The sequence below is a fragment of the Vicugna pacos genome, chromosome 4, assembly GCF_048564905.1.
Source record: "Vicugna pacos chromosome 4, VicPac4, whole genome shotgun sequence".
NCBI classification, from domain to species: Eukaryota; Metazoa; Chordata; class Mammalia; order Artiodactyla; family Camelidae; genus Vicugna; species Vicugna pacos.
In genome coordinates, this window is record NC_132990.1 from 31862679 (window position 1) to 31880376 (window position 17698).

Here is a 17698-nt window from a genome sequence, read left to right on the forward strand (position 1 = left end):
CACTAGTTAGCAGTATGTATATACAAATTAAGTTTTACTCATTCTAAAATAAAGTTCCCATATTTCAAAATTAATTTTTTTCTGGAAGGCCTCCTACAAAAGACTTGGAAAGAATGTCCCCTTTGTCTGAGTCTTTGTGTGCTGTGTCCCCTCTTGGTTTTTGTAGCTTATTCTTGTGGCTGAACTGTATGCCTGAAAGCTTTCTGGGTGCTTTTTGAAGGTCCGATATCTTTCCCAGTATCTCTCTCAGTTCCAGATGCCCTTCCTACAAAAGACTAGCTTTCTTATGGGGGTTGCATCCAGAAGCTAGCGTTGCTTCCGTGTCTGACTGACGGAGGATGAGGCCTCTTGGGTCTGGAGCCCTGGGGAGCATTGCCAGACTGCTGCGTCCTGTGCTTTGCAACAGCTCTTTTATCCTGCACAGTAGCGCTTGTCCTGCCCTGGGAATGTTTCAGTTAAAACAGTTTGTACTCTCTAATGCTCCATTGTCACTTCCAAGAGACATTCGTTTGGGGAGTTTTTAGTGACTAGAATAATCATTACTACCTAATTTTTAAAAAGGGCTAGGATGCATGAAAGAATGGCTTGATTTATCAGACTAGTGATTTATATCATGAGTTAAGGAGGCTTGATTTAATAATTTTGAAGGTGTTATAAAATCCACTGTTAAAAAATTTAAAGAGATTAAACCAGTAATATATGTTCCTTGTGAAAAATTTAGATGCTACCAACCTTGAGTAGAAGAAAGCCCATAAGCAAATGGGTCACAGAATTCTTTTTTTCTCATGTGAAAATTATCCATGACCCTGTAATCTTACCACCAGTGTTACAGGTTTAGTTTCTACCCTTCTGGAATTTTTTCAAGTCGTATATATACACACACACATACATATATATACACATATAATTTTTTCTTACAAAAGTGGGATCATACTCTGCCATTTTATAGTGTGCTTGAGATTCCATTCTTGTTTGTTTTTAATTAACAGCTTTACTGAGATATAGTCTACATACCCTACAATTTCCCATTTAAAGTGTTAAATTTAGTAGTTTTAGATATATTCACAGGGTTGTGTAGTGTAGTTAATTTTAGAATCTTTTCATCACCCCAGAGAGAAACCCCATATTCATGAGTGGTCTGGCTTCGTTCAGTTCTTATAATAATTTTGAGGTTCATCCACGTTGTAGTGTGTATCAGTACTTCATTCTTTTTTTTACGGCTGGATTATTTTCCATTGTATGGATAGCCTACATTTCATTGATCTGTTCATCAGCTGATGGACACTTGTATTGTTTCTACTTAAAGCCATTATGAATAATGCTGCTGTGAATATTTGTGGGTAAATCTTTGTGTGGACATATATTTTCATTTCTTTTGGTTGGATACTTGAGAATAGAATTTCTGGGTCATATGGTAAACTTATGTTTTAACTTCTTAAGAAACTGCTCCACTAAGTTTCATTTTAGAAGAAATGTAAATTCAAATAACACTAAATTTTTTATTAGATTTGCAAAATTAAATAAAATGATAATGCCCAGTTCTGATGAATACAGAGGAACAAGCATTTGCGTACACTGTTGGTGGGAGATTAGACAGGTGCAGTTTGGGGGCAGTTTGGCCGTATGTACCACTTAAAAAATGTGCAGACTTTTCTGTCCAGCAGGTCCACTTGTAGGAATTTATCCTGTAGAAATAGTTGCACATAGATGTACAGATCTAAGTACTGCATAATCTTTTTGGCTTTTTAAACAGGAGTGAAAAATTGAAAACACCTCCCAGGTCCGAGCATACGAGACTGGTTATTATTAATGATGAGTTACATTTTTTTTTAGCCTCTTCTGTCATTAATTTTTCCTCCCTATGAGTGATTTCCTATCATTACACAAAGATGCTTTTTTCCTCTTCTTTAAGAAAACAACTTTTGACTCCTCCTCAGCCCCCAGCTACTGCCTCACTTCTCTGTTCTCATCAGTTGAAAAATTCCTTGAGAGTGGAACTCCTTTGTTCCTGTTCTTGAATCAGTTCTAGTTAGCTTTAAGTTCCCCATTCCTCCAGATTTGCTCTTGTAAAAGTCATGCGGTAAATTCACTGGTCAGTTCTCAGGCCTCGTCTTACTTGGCTTCCATAACAATATTCGCTGGTCTCAGTCTCCTTTATTAGTGCCTCCTTGTTCTGGTTCTTCTGGGCATTGATGCTACCTACCAACTGAAGTTAGAAGGAAGTGGAGCGGAGGGATGATGCTGTGTGTGACTGAGTTGGGTCTGCTTTTACTGGTCTTCCAAGAAACTTTGACTTTTCACTGTTGACACTGAGATCTACATTTCCTCAACATGACACATACTCATACCCTTTGCTTTAAGAAAGATGGGGCTCATTCTTTAAGAAGAAATGGATGCACTAGAAACTGGAAGCACTGTAGGATTTATTTTATTTTATTTTTTGTGACTTTTTATTTTAAGATAATTACAGATTGACAGGAAGTTACAATGATAATACAGAATGGTCTCTTGTACCCCTTCACTTAGTTTACCCAATATGTTACATCTTGTGTAACTATAATACAGTATCAGAACTAGGAAATTTCCGTTGGTAGAAAATTAGTATATAGCTTTGATTGAAAGACATTTTGAAAGTGTTATGATGTATTACAGCATATATTGCAGAAATTTTTGTTTGTTTTGCTTTTTGGGTTTTTTTTTTTTTTTGTAGATGACAGCAAGAGAAAGACTGTAAGGTGAAAATACTTCTGTGTCTGCCTCCCACCTTTCTCTATGAGTTAATCAAAATAGAAGTTTTTTGGGGGGAGGCAGGGAGGGATGTAGTGATTAAGAGCACTGACTCAAGTTCAGCTCTCAGCCGTAGTGCACTGTAGGCTTGCAGCCTTTGACAAGTCACACGTAACTGCTCTGTGTTCAGTTCCTCATCTGTAAAGTTGGGATGGTAGTGGTTTCTACCTCTTAGGATTAATAACCACTGAGTAAAATCCTCAAGTCTGTAGTTCCTTGTTGAAGAGCTCCCGGTGCCTTGTTTATATCATGGAGAGTATCTTACTCAGAAGCTCGTCTGCCTTCCCCATCCCAGTTTCCCCAGTCTTCCCTTTTCCACCAACACTTGACCTGTCTGACCTGTGGGCCTCAGTGGACAAGCTGTGGGATCTGTTAGGGGTCAAGGGCCAAGTAGTGGATATTCAAAACTATAAATCCCTTTTCTGCTGATGGGTCTGATGTTTTTCTCAAATATTTCTTTTGATACAGTGTATAAAAGGAACTTAAACTTTAATCTTTCAGTGTCTTTATTGCATCTTTTATTGTAAGAAGAGCCCACAACTCTTGACTGTTCAGCTTAATGAATTTTTACAGACTAAGTCATGTAACTAGAATCCAGATCAAGATCCAGAGTATTGTGGGGACTTCAGACACTTCCCTTGTGGCCCTTCTCAGTCTTTCCTCCCCAAGCATTACCCTATTCTGACTTAAATGTGGATGGATTTAATTTTGCTTGTATTTGAACTTCCTGTAATTTGACTCATACACTGTTTTCATTTGTGTGTGGCTTCTCACTTAGTATTATGTCTCTAAGATTCATTTCTTGTATTTAGCAATAGGTCATTCTTTTTTGTTGCTGAATGATATTCCATTGACAAGGATATCCATTCTGTTGGTGATGTTAGATTGTTTCTTGGTTTTGGCTCTTTTTAATGGTCTTAGGAACATTCTTATGAGTGTCTTTCATATACATATACGTGTATGCACATTTCTAAGTGGAACTACCGAGTCATAAGGTGTGCGTATTTTCAGCTTTGGTATATACTTTTGATAGATAAATGCCATACTTAGATGCAAAAATCCTAAATAAAGTATTAGCAAACTGAATCCAGTGATGTCTGTGTATTTTTCTATCTGTGTGTATATGTAAATATTATATATACATATAATATATACTGAACAACCAAGATGAGCTTATTTCACGAATACAAGATTTTTTTTAAGTTACAAGATCACAACATATTGATTGAATATTTGTATATATTGCAAAATGGTCATCACAGTAAATCAGTTAACATCCATCACCACACAGTTACAAATTTTTTTTCTTGTGCTGAGAACTTTTCAGACTTACTTTCTTAACAACTTTCAGGTATACAGTACAATGTTATTAACTGTACTCAACATGCCTTACATTACATCCCTGACTTATTTATTTTATAACTGGAAGTTTGTAACTTTTGACCACCTTCACCCATTTCATCCACCTCCCACCCTGACCTCTGGCAACCAGTCTGTTCCCTGTCTCTATGCAGTCCTTTCCTTCTTTTTTCTCTTTCTTGTCTTTTTGATAATAGCCATTCTGACAGGTATGAGGTAGTATCTCATGTGGGTTTTTTTTTTTTTAACGTTAGTTTTTCTTTCCTCTTTTAAATCGTTTTTTTTACTTTTTTGTGGTGGGGAGGTAATTCGGTTTGATTACTTATTTACTGAAGGTACTGGGGATTGAACCCAGGACCTTGTGCATACTAAGCACACACTCTACCACTGAGCTATACCCTCTTCCCTCACTGTGGTTTTGATTTGCATTTCCCTGATGATTAATGATGTCGAGCACCTTTGCAGGTACCTGTTGGCTATCTGTGTGTTGTCTTTAGGAAAATGTCTATTCAGGTCCTCTGCCCATTTTTAAATCAGATTGAGATTTTTTTGCTGTTGATTTGTATGAGTTCTTTATATTTTGAGTATTAACCCTTTATCAGATATATGATTTGCAAATCTTCTCATTTAGTACACAGCCTTTTCATTTCGTTGGTGGTTTCCTTTGCTGTACAGAGGCTTTTTAGTTTAATGTAGTCCCACTTGTTTATTTTTGCTTTGATGCCTTTGCTTTTGGTGTCAAATCCAAAAAACTGTCTCCAAGACCAATGTCAAAGAGCTTACTGCCTGTGTTTTCTTCTTGGAGTTACATGGTTTCAGGTCTTATGTTCACATCTTTAATCCATTTTGAGTTATTTTTTTGTGTATGGTATAAGATAATGGTTCATTTTCATTATTTTGCATCAGGCTGTTCAGTTTCCCCAAAATCATTAAAAAGACTGTCTCTTACCCATTGTACATGCTTGGCTCCTTTGTTGTCAATTAGTTGACCACATATGAGTGGGTTTATTCCTGGGCTCTCTGTTCTGTTCCATTGATCTATGTGTCTGTTTTTGTCCAATATCACAGTGTTTTCATTCTATAGCTTTGTAGTAGAGTTTGAAATCAGGAAGTGTGATGTCTCCAGCTTTGTTTTTCTTTCCTAAAGTTGCTTTGACTATTTGGTGTCTTTTGTGGCTCCATACAAATTATAGGATTGCTTGTTCTATTTCTGTGAAAAATGCCTTTGGAATTTTGATAGGGATTGCATTGAATTTGTAGATTGCTTTGCATAGCATGACATTTTAACAGTATTAATTCTTCCAGCCCATAAGCATTCAATTTCTTTACATTTATTTGTGTTTTCTTTAGTTTCTTTCATCACCATCTTATAGTTTTCAGTGCACATATCTTTCACCTCCTTGGTTAAATTTACTTCTAGACATTTTATTCTTTTTGATGCAATAGTAAATGGGATTTAAAAAATTTTCTGCTGATAGTTCATTATTAATGTATAGAAATGCAACTTATTTCTGTGTATTGATTTTACATTCTGCAACTTTACTGAACAGTAAATGAAGATGGCTTAAAATCTGAAAATCAATCTATGTAATTCACCACATTATCAGAGTAAAGGAGAAAAATCTCGATTGATAATCTGAACGTGATCATCTTAGATAAAGAACAAGGATATGTTCTTCAATAAAAGTACATTTATAACACTCAAAAAATATGGCATTAATATAAAACTGTTAGCAAATAATCTACATATTCAGTTTTCTCCAGTTGTTCCAATAACATCCTAGTTGTTTTTGTTTTGTTTTCTAATCTGAATTCCAGTGCAGGATCAAATACAGCATTTAATTGTCACGTTTTATTTGATACATCACAACCATTATATAACATGCACAAAAAATATGTGTGACCTTAATTATTGTAAAGTGAATCTGTTTCCAACCCCGACGTGTGAAAGAGGATGAATTCTTGCCACACCCTCCCAGAAGCTTCCCACTGCCCTGTCTCAGATACAGCTGCCTCCTTCTCATCTCAGGGTAGCTGTTACTCTGATTTTTACAATAATCACTCTTTCCTTTGTAATTTAGCTTTACTTGTTTTTCAGTGTGGTTTTGATATTTTAATGATAGAACTTTTTAAATATCTAATTGTCACAGTAATACCATTTTAGTAATAGTATTTTAACATGATCAGTTTTGATAATGTTTCCCCACCATTGTTATTCTTTTTCCTTTTACATTTGTGTTCTCAGTGCATCACATCAGAAGCATATAATGTCTCTGATTACTGATGGTGTTAACTTTTGATCACTTGATTATATTTATTGGGTCTTTCTACTTTGTAAAACTACCCCTTTGTAATGGGTAGTTTGAGACTGTGTCAATACCCTGATTCTTATGAAACTTTGATCCCAGTTTTAGCAGTCACTCAGGATTCTTGCCTCAGAGCATTTTTGCTATAATGTTAGCTGGATGCTATATTAAGAGTTTTCTAGCTCCATCATTCCATCTATAATTAATAGTTGGAATTCTGCTAGGCTTTCTGTTTTCCCTTATGTATTTGTTTCAGTATTTGATGTATATTTTATTTTGTGGATTATATATCCTGTTCTAATCATTTTGATGCATGGATTGTCCCAGTTTAGGCCAGTGATAGTCCCTTCAACTGGTGCCTTTTGACAGGTCTCTGACACGATTATCTGAGCTCTTTCTTACTCTGGTGCAAGATGTTCCCACTTAACATACTCTAGCCTCAGATCTGGAATTACGCATTTCTCTAAGGAGAAACCTGGCCCTTTTTGTGGATAATGGTATTCAGGAGCAAAGATCTTGGTAATGAGTGTGTGTTTTCTTCATGTTTATCCTGGTTGGGATTTGTAGGGCTTTTTGAATTCATAGCTTGGTGTTTTCTATAAACTTTAGAAAATTACTGGTCATTACCTCTTTAAACATTGCTTCTGCTCCATTCTTTTTCCTCTTCCTCTCAGACTCCAGTTAGTCATATGTTAGACCTTTTCACTATATCCCATATTTATAAACATTCCTTTATTTCCCTTTTTCCTTCTGGGATTTATTTCTATGGATCTCTGTTTCTTTCTTCTGCTGTGTTTAACTTTGCATGACATCATTTAAGTGTTAAAATTCTTAACATCAGTTTTGCTTTTCAGTTAAAGGGTTCCCATTTCTATTTCTTTGTTAATAGATTGTACTTGTCTAGTGAAATTCTTGCTATCATCTGTGTTTTTGAATAATTAATCGTATTTATTTTAAAATCCATGCCTGGTAACTCTAGTATCTGGGTCACCTGGGCATCTGGTTCTGTAGTGTTTCTCCATCCTTTCCCTCCTCCCACATTTTATGGTTATTTTTTTCTATAGGAAAGCAATTTGATTATCTGTTTATAAAAGTATAAAAATGTTAGTATTCTTTTAGGGCGTGGGAAGGGATAGACAGGATTTCAAATCTGTAGAATAGATAAACAAGATTATACCGTATAGCACAGGGAAATATATACAAGATCTTATGGTAGCTCACAGAAAAAAAAATGTGACAATATATATATGTTCATGTATAACTGAAAAATTGTGCTCTACACTGGAATTTGACACAACATTGTAAAATGATTATAAATAAAAAAAAAGTTAAAAAATAATGTTAGTATTCTTAGATTCCCTGAAATACAGTTACTTGATCTATCTATATCAGACAACTTTTTGCTAAATTTGGTTGTAATAAACAACCCCCAAATCTCAGTGGGTTACAACAGCGAAGAATTATGTCTTGCTCACGCTACATTCTGCTTCCTGGGTAACTGCACTTATATCCCATTGTTATTAAGTTCCATGTTTCTTATTCTTCTAGGATCCAGGCTAAAGGAGAAGCCCCCACCAGGGATGTACTGATCTCATAGCCAAAGTTAGTGGGAGGGATGGAGCATGTCATGGCTCTTAGAAGTCTTTTCAGTTAAAAGTTCATGTCTCTCCCATTTGCAGTCAGTTGGCCAAAAGTAAGTCATGTATGTGCTACCTCCACAGGGAGGCATTATAAATTACGTGGGACAAGAGTGAATAATTGGGAACAGTAATACAATTTATCTCTCTGTCCTAAGGAAAAAACTCCCACATTTGAGAAAAGCTGTGCATGAAGATGTTAATTTAAAATTATTAATAATGATAAAAAGATATAAGCAGTAGTAATAAGGAATTTTATGGTATGTTCAGTGATTTATGCAGTTATTAAAGTGCCACTGTAATAACTAGCAACATAGGAAAATGGAATGTTAAGTGAAACAGCAGTGTACAGAGTGCATATACTCTTATCGGTGCAGCTATGTGTACACACGGTCATACATTTCTAAGAAAACTGAAGCTGTAAAAATGGTAATAGTTATCTTAGGATGATGGGCTTCAGAGTGGTTTTTCATTTTTAAACTTAAACTTTTTATGGTGCTGTTATTTTATAATTAAAAATAATTTTGTGTTCTTAGAGGTTGTTTTTCATTCTAAAACTTATATACATTTATGAAAGAAATGTTGGCAACTACAGAAAATAGGATTAAAAAACAAATTCTTGACCTGTTCCCCCAGATCACCACAGTAATTATTTTAGGTGTCTTAAAAAAAAGCATGTTAAAAAAATGTTTACCAGATTAACCTTGTATTGTGTTGTCGTGTTTCATTTCAGGACCTGAAAATCCTTGGTTGGTCCAAGCTTATGTTTCAGCAGCTAAACACCCATTTGCTTCTGTGGTGGCTCAGGAGGTTTTCCAGAGTGGGATCATTCCCTCAGATACGGACTTCCGCATCTACAGGGACTTTGGGAACATTCCAGGTATTCTGTCAGTTGTTACGGGCTTTTGTGTGACCATGGTTAATCAGAAACAAGTTTACTTTCTGGAAGTTTGTGAGAAAATAGCATTTTCTGAGAGCAGATTATCTGTATGAGAACAGTATATTCTGACTCACTGAAAGAGAGTTCCTGACAGTTTCCTTTTCTTTAAACACCTGTCTAATTTAAGTGCATCCCTTTGCTAGAACATGTCCTCTTGCCCCACAGTGGGACAGAAGAACAGGGGAGAACTATTGAGCACTTCATCCCCAGAAGATGGTAATAGATCCCTCCGGGGTCTTTTCCGTTGTTACCTTGCTTTGCCAGCTGCCCTGGGGGCTTGTACAGAATATCTGATGTTAAAATTTGGCTCTGGCCTGACAAGGATGTAAATGGCAAAGTTCTGATTCCTCTCCCTTGCCGTGTGACTTGCGATGCCCCAGTCATTATGTATTGAATTATGTTCCATAGCTGTAGATTCTGTGAGAATTTCAAAGAGAATCTGCATCATTCATTCCTAAATGTGACGAAGCAGTCATGCCACTGCTTGACATTTTGTCTGACTTTAGGAACTTAATACATTAAACAAACAGGCCTAAAGCAAAGTTGATCTTTAAAGCAAAATGACTTTTTTTCCCCTGTATGTCTTAGGAATAGACTTAGCTTTTATTGAGAATGGATACATTTATCACACCAAGTATGACACAGCGGACAGAATCCTAACAGACTCCATTCAGAGAGCAGGTTGGTATTCTAATTTAGACTTCTGACATACGGTAAGATGGAATATCATGGATGACCTATAAACCTATAGATACTCTATGTCCTGTGCATTTGAGAGGCAGTGTGTGGTGTGAATGAGCTGGGGCTTTGGAGTTAGATGAGGCTTTGAATTTTAGCTCTGAAGTCTAGTTCAGCAATGAAGAACATAGGACTCGTCATCTTGAGGAACATGAAAGGGAGTTGACCCAGGGTTATGGTAGGATTGCTGAGCGATGGCCGTGTAGCCAAAGTGGAAGCTATACATTGGAGTTGGCACCAGCACATGTTTGAACAGCTTGCCCGGGTGTGGAAAAGTTACATAGATCCAAGGTTGAGTGGTGAGGGCAAGTGAGCGGGTTATAGGACCGGTATCAGGACAAGGGGCAAGGGAGTCGAAGTGTTTTCCAGAGAGATCTGTAGGAGTCAGGGGAGGTGAGCCTGATGCTGAGCCTTGAAAACAGTTGGTAGGACTTGGCCCAGTGGAAAAGAGACGATGTTCCAAGTAAGCACGGCACGACGTGGGGAGTGGTGTGTGTATGAGGGGCTGTTGGTGAGCAGGCTGTTAGACTACAGTATAAACGAAGGTCACATTTTCAGAAATAGAGGGAAATGAGGTAGGAGCATATCGGGGTGAAGAAGGCTTTAAAAATCAGCAAGAAGGTGCTGTACGAATAAGGAATCACTGAAGGGCTCAGTACATAAATGAACGGTGGTTTAAAATACTGTCAGCCTCATGGTGCAGAGAGGAGTGGACGGTGGAGAAGGAGAGCGAGCCCGGAGTCAGAGCTGTTCTGGCAATAATTTTAGTGTGGAAAAACGAGACTGGTGTTGACAAAAGATAGAAACAAAAGCGGGGGGTGGGGTGGTGGGAAATTAGGTACAATTTGAATGTAAATCCAACAGGATCTGACAGGGTAGATAGAAGGGATAAATCCGATGGACGGCAGCAAAGATGACTGCAGAGTAGCTGGCTGGGTGAGATGGCGCTACTGACCATCACGGGGATGTGGGTAGGCGGCCCCATGTGAGCTCTGTCAGATGTAAGACAGAGGGCCTATGAACCACCCAGATGAAAATACAGGTGCAGTGTCAGAGCTCTGCCAGAACTGGGTATTTGGGTTTGGAAATTAAAGGCATAGAGAAAAGCACAGAAGTATGGAGCACGGTAATGTTTTTGGAAGAGTGAAGCATAGGTGGAGAACTAACCTGAGCTTTGGGGAAGACACATTTTAAGGCCAAGAAAGAAGCCAATGAAGGAAATTCCATGGTAAGACAGTGTGGTGTCTTCAGTGAAAAGAAGAGGAAGTACAGGATGGGAAGAAGTGCCAGTCATTCAAGACTTCTTAAGTTCAAGCTCATTCAGGTGTTGATTGATACAACAGAATTTCCTGGCAGCCTCTGACGTGCTGGGTTCTGCCTAGTAATGACTCTCCCAGCTCTCCAGCTTCATTGCTGAGTACGCTTTCCTCATTCTGGGACTTTTTTTTTTTTTTTTCTATTTGGAACTTTCCCTCCCTGGGGCCTTCCTCTAGACGGTTGTCTTAGTCTGGACAAGCTCTGCCCCGCTGTAGCTCCTGTCCGTCCTTTAGCTATAAATACTGCTTCCTTGGGATGCTCCCCTGATTTCTCAGATGCCATCAGTCTCCCATGATGTATTCCGAGGGGATTCTCTCCTTATTTCTCTTTCTAAATTGAGATATCATTGACACATTCCTTATTAATTCTTAACACGTGTAATAATTGTTTAGTGTCTGAAAGCTTCACAAGGGGCCTTTATCTTTTGTTTGCCCACTGAATTTCTCATAGCTAGAGCAGTGTCTGCTACATTTATATATTAAATGAATAGGGACTGAGAAGCCGCTGTTGGGTTTGTCAGCAGTGAGGGTATAACTGATCGGAGAATAGCTCTAATAGAAGGGAAAGGATGAGGGCCAGGTGGCTGAGCTTCAAAGAGGAGAGGAAAGAATAGGGGGCTTGGACCTCATCTGAGAAATTTAGTAAGAAAAGGGAGAGCAGTGGGATGGTAGAAAGCTATCTCTGTTCACAGTCTTTCTAGGTATTTCTTTACTCAAACAGTGGATGGTTTATTAAACTGTGTTACCTTTCTTTTATCTTTTTCTTTTCTTTTTCACTAATAGGCGACAACATTTTAGCAGTTCTTAAATATCTAGCCACGTCTGATATGTTGGCTGCTGCTTCTGAGTATCAACATGGAAACATGGTCTTCTTTGATGTGCTTGGCCTGTTTGTCATCGCCTACCCTTATCGTGTTGGCTTGATCATTAACTACATGGTGATAACGGCTGTTGCTTTATACCTGGGAAGGAAATTGTTGCAGCCCAAACATAAGTGTAAGTATTTTCCTCTACAACTACAATACTGGCATAGGTATAGAATTTGCCTGAAGTTTTTTTGTCAGTTTGCTTATATCTTCCCAAGAGATTAAAAAAAATCTTAAGGAAAATAACATTTGTTTTATACTGTTATGAGACATTTCTAAATGGATGTCAGGTTGATAGGATCATTAATCTTGGTGAGCAGGCAGTTTTTATGTACTTAGGCACTTCACGGAAGTGCCATAAAAGCTTTTGGAAAGTGGTTTGTAAAGATTGATTTTAGTGAAAAGTCTCACTAAAAAGTCTTGTCCTCACTATAGACCAGTAGTTCTGAAGTGTGAATGAGCTGCTGCTGGTTGAATTGGTCTCTTTCTGCTTGAAATGTGTTATAGTTGGTGGTACAGTTTTCTAACTTGGTGTGTGCTGTTACAAGATAAAATATCTAGCAGCAGTTTAAATAATCCTTTATCACTATTTTCTCAAGCTTCTTCTCTTCCCACATTCGCTTCTTTTAGCAAGATTTTACATGGAACTTTGCTGTTATTTTGGTACGCAAAGCGCCCCAGAGGTGATGAAGGTTAAGAGTGCCCACTTGCCTAGTCAGCAGTGTATCTGAACTCTTCCTGGAGACGTCTCTCTTTGAATCTTTTGTGCCCACAGACTCTCAGTAAATGTTAATACTTGAATATTATTTGTTGATGCCTTCCCTGTTCTAGTGTTTAACAAACCTCACCCTTAGGGAATTTCAGTATTTTCAGTTACAGTGGTGAATTTTTTGTTTTAACGCGTTTGCCTCTTAAATTCTGCTGACGGGTGGTGAAATTGATTTGGTAAAGACAGTGATCTCCACTTCGTGTTTTCTCTCCATTAGCTGCAAGCTACACAAAGGACTTCTTCTGTGGCCTTGGCATCACTCTGATAAGCTGGTTCACTAGCTTGGTCACTGTGCTCATTATAGCAGTGTTCATCTCTCTTATTGGACAGTCTCTCTCATGGTATAACCACTTCTATGTCTCCGTTTGTCTGTATGGAACTGCTGCTGTAACCAAAATAATATTCATACATACCCTCGCAAAAAGATTTTATTACGTGGTAAGTGTCGGGCATATTTATTGACTTCTTTTTGCTGCCTTCAAGGATTGAAGACAAACTCAGGTGGGGTTCATTGTATTTGGCCTTTTGAACTATCAAAAATTGGCATAGCATAGAAAATTGGCTGTGTTGACTTTCTGGAAGGCTTTTTATTCTGAGGGTTTTGTTGCAAATTTCAAATGAGGTTATAAAGCTGCAAACAGTATTTTGGGTGTTGGTGACAGAAAGGTGTGTTAGCACAGCCTCTGCCTCTGCTGAATCTTCTGTAGTTTTTGTAACCAGGCTGTTGAATCAACCAGCCCTCCCTGGGATCATCTGGTTACTTATGTTTGAATAGCTCTTTTCTCCTCTGAATTGTGCACTCCATGAAGGTGTGGATTGTTTTGTTCATTAGCCCTTGTGCTTAGGCAGTGTCTGACACAGAGCACTGACACACGGTATTTGCTGCCTGAAAAAATGTGCAGTTTCCTTTTCAGTTTCCTTCACTTTTTTTTTTTTAAACTTTGATGCAGATTCTGACAGCATGCATATATGATGTGAGGGTTAGTGACACATTGCTAAGGAAGAAAGGGAAGGGAGATAGGGTTCCCAGATGATTTATGCTGACTTAGAGAACTTAGCATATTGTTAGGGTTTCAACTGTATGCATTTGTCTGGTAAAGACAAAATTAGGAATTAGAGTTATGAGATAATAGGACTAAAATTATAGTGAGATAGTAAGCTGTAGTTTCTGATTTTCTAAGAGAGTTAGAGGGAAAATCTTTTAGTTCCACCATTTTCAAGACAGCCAGTGTACACCTGTTTTTTTAATTTGTCCTTCTGAGGATTAGAATGGAGACATGGAAGACTATAATTCAGTATTCTGCTACAAGGATGTGTTTGGTACCTGAGCCTTAGTCTCATTTTCAGTTCATGTTGGGATATGGTCTGAGGGCCCTTTTCTGTTAGCAGGCCGTATTGAAGAAAGGTTCTTTGGGGTTAGCCACCCATTTATGGTTGAGCCAATACTTGTATCTTAGTGACTTCAGTTTACAAAAGAATTACACCGTGGGGCTCAATTTCACATGATTACTCTTAGTGCAGTGGGATGTAACCAGAGTGTGGCTGACTGTCGTTGATGTGGCATTGGGGTGACAGTGGGGGGTGAGACAGAAATGCTTAGTAAAATTCCACTTACTGTGACTAATTTCAGTTGTGCAGTCATAAAACTGTGGGCTGAAGGCACAATGGAAAGAGTAATGTGTTTCATTTTCATTTCACAAGTACTCTTTGAATACCTAGTGGGCATGGTACCATGCTGAGGCCTGGTACAGAGGTTCGTAAGGATGTGGTCTTTCTTCAAGGAGCTCGCAGTTTCATTTGGGAAGACAGGGAAACCACAGTGATTAGAGGACTTAGGGATGAAGTGAAATAGAGTGACATAGTCACAGTGCTAGGAATATGGGGCCAGGAGAGATGAATTTTGTTTGTGGAAGTTGGGAAGTCTCCACCGAAGGAGGTGGTGACATTTGAAATGGGTTTTTGAGGACTGAGTAGAAGCGTGCCAGAAAGAGAGCAGATCAGTGGGCAGTTAGAGGTGGGAATGCATGCGAGACATTCGGTCATAGTCACTAAAAGCTCAGGGTGGTGAAGGTCAGGTTGATAGCACAGTACGTGGGAAAGCAGGCCAGGGCAAAGTTGGAGCGTGACCCTCAAAATCACTGGGGCCACAATTAAAAATTTCTAAGTAGGATTTTAAGTGAGAGAGTCTGGTGATTTAGTAAGAACTGTGGTAGCAGTGGATAGAATGGATTGGAAGGGGTAGAGGCGGGCAGGGATCACAGAGATGGGTAGAAAGGAGGTAGATTTGAAGGTGTTTGGGTTTTGGGTACAGTGTTGGAACAGTGTAAAACATTCTGTTATTACAGTCTTCATCATTGAGATTGTTGTATTTAAATATCTGAATGGAATTGGGCTTCACATTGAATCCTCAGACTCATTTTATTCTCTTTAAAGATCATGACTCTATTAACAGTGTGGAACATCTAATTATTTAACGACGAGAGCCTATCTTTCATTGTCCAAAGGAGGTTTGTCAAGTGAACTTTAACTTGTTTTGAAAACATGACTGAAACTCTTTTGAGCTCTTGAGGTAGAGTCCCTTATGACAAACATGCCCTGGACAATACAGAAATCAGAAGGCAGAGGAGAGAAAAGCTTAATATATCTATTTCAATTTTGATATTTCTGCACTGAAATTATAACTTTCGTGTTTACATGAATAGAATCTCTGGTACTGATGTTAAAATGTATTAAGTTCATATGGCAATTTTCTTCTGAATAACTCAAGATACTACACAGGAATCCTCAGACTTCAAAGATCAAAAAATATAGATCAGATTTTATCACATGAAGGAACCAGGAATCCAGGACGGGGGCAAAGTTAGAGATAGAAAAGACTCAGCAATCCAGCAAAACCCTCATGGCCCTGTGCTCTAAAGGCCCTGCAGTTCTCCAGGTGTGCTGTTGGTGGTGCTGCAGCAGCTTGTACTGTTCTTCACAGGTCATTTCTCTTATTTGCTTGAAATTCTTTGGAAGTTGCATGAATAGAAGAACTTACAGAGTGAAAGTTTTTAAGAGAGGTCTTTCTTTTATTTAGAACATTTCCAAAGGTTACTTTTAACCTTGTAAAGGGAAAGCACAGATTATATATACAAGTAATGATGTTTTCACCCATCTTGTTAAATTAAATTCCCCTTTCCTGTGCAGCAATTTGAATTTATTATTTCATGATGGGAGATAGCTTTGTCAGTGTTTACATTAAAACTTAAAGGTTAGACCCTGCTCAAAACAAAATGTGGCTTTCCTATGCAGTGGAAATTATGCTGTAATAGAAGATCTTTATGAGTGGCCCATGAATGAGACTCCTTGTGTATTTTGTTCTTTCTTTCAGAATGCCAGTGACCAGTATCTGGGAGAAGTGTTTTTTGATGTCTCGCTGTTCGTGCACTGTGGGTTCCTCACCGTTCTCACTTACCAGGGGCTCTGCTCGGCATTTATTAGCGCCATCTGGGTGGTGTTTCCATTGCTCACAAAGCTTTGTGTGCACAAGGACTTTAAGCGGCATGGTAGGGTATTTTTGGTTGCAATGCAAATGGGAAATACCTTAAAAGATATAAGGCTTCCTTCCTTATTTGATTTTTTGGGTAGGCTTTCTGAATTGTTGTTACTTTTAAAATTTTTCAAGTCATGTAGATTTTCATCTTGTACCTTACACTCCAGCATTCTCATGCAGATGAGCGCATGGTAATATATTATCTACGTGTTTTGTTTTCTTTTTTGGATCTTACCGTCTCTGAGTCATAGTGTTTTATCTCACTAGGTAACACATACCAGGCAGGAGTCACACTAACCTAATTTCTGTTGGGCGCAGAGGTGTACCAGTACTATAAAAAGCTGTGCTCTCACTGCAGAATTTCAGAGATGTGTATTTCCTTTCTCTTTTTCCCTAGGTGCTGGAGGAAAATTTATTGCCTTCTACCTTTTGGGAATGTTTATTCCTTACCTGTACGCACTGTACCTCATCTGGGCCGTATTTGAGATGTTTACCCCTATCCTCGGGAGGAGTGGTTCTGAAATTCCACCTGATGTTGTGCTGGCTTCTATTTTGGCTGGTTGTACAATGACTCTCTCATCCTATTTTGTAAGGAAAAGAAATTTTTTTTAATTTCCTTTCTTCATTTTAGATAGAAATGTGTGATGATTTTAGCTGTTCTGCTTATACTCTTAAAGCAAAAGAACTGGTGAATGGCTGGGCGTATTGCGGGTTCAGTATGGTAAGAAGATGTAGAATGGGTTTTTTGTTGTTATTTTTGCCTCCTCATCCTCCAGTTACAGTTCTTTTCAGATAGCTTTCCAAGTACCTGAATGTGAATGTGTGGAACAAAAACCAGATGAGAACTGGTAGAGATCACTTGGTGAATTTTTAGAATGATTCCTAACAGTGTGTTTTGCACTTACTAATTAGAGGCAAATGTTAATAAATGCACGGTAGTTTCATTAGTGCTGTTAGAGTTGGTGAAGGAAGACTAACTCCGGTGAGGATTTTTCCATTGTCATTTCTGGCCTCGCTGTTAGCACAGCGAAGTTCATTAATTGAGTCTGTCTCCTTAAGTGACTTACACTTACGACATCCAAACATGCCCTCATGTACCAAGTATTCTGCTGTGTCAGTGTTCTGTCCTTGTTAGAGAGAGTCCTACCTTTGCCATCTCTGCTGCTTTTCCCTGGAACTCTCTGGAGGGAAGAAGAGACATGATGCAGAGTTGACACTCAGACTGCCCTTTGTTGGAGCAAGCTCCAGGCAGAGTTTTGCTCTTTGCACGGTGCCAGCACTCTCCAGGACTCAGGCTTGGCCCTCCAGAGGAGGCAGATCTCTGTTTTGTGGTTCTTTTCATTGGAATTCCTAAGAATAAGAAGTATTTACAGAATATCCATAGGTACGCTCTGAGATTTGAAGCTAGGGGACCAAATAGAAAAAGTAGTTTTGACTTTATTATAGTT

The 17698-nt window shown here is 38.4% G+C and overlaps 1 protein-coding gene and 1 non-coding gene across 2 annotated transcripts in view; one reads left to right on the forward strand and one right to left on the reverse strand.

Moving 5' to 3' along the window:
• The window catches only part of ERMP1 (endoplasmic reticulum metallopeptidase 1), a 41988-nt gene that overhangs the window by 8543 nt on the left and 15747 nt on the right, over positions 1 to 17698 (forward strand). Inside the window, exons 5-10 of the mRNA XM_072959480.1 lie at positions 8823 to 8969; positions 9618 to 9710; positions 11867 to 12079; positions 12936 to 13156; positions 16089 to 16263; positions 16648 to 16838. Coding sequence (XP_072815581.1) covers positions 8823 to 8969; positions 9618 to 9710; positions 11867 to 12079; positions 12936 to 13156; positions 16089 to 16263; positions 16648 to 16838 — 1040 coding nt within the window. The remainder of the gene's footprint in view (positions 1 to 8822; positions 8970 to 9617; positions 9711 to 11866; positions 12080 to 12935; positions 13157 to 16088; positions 16264 to 16647; positions 16839 to 17698) is intronic.
• Positions 4477 to 4548, reverse strand: TRNAT-AGU (transfer RNA threonine (anticodon AGU)). The gene has a single exon. It is a non-coding gene; the product is annotated as a tRNA-Thr (tRNA).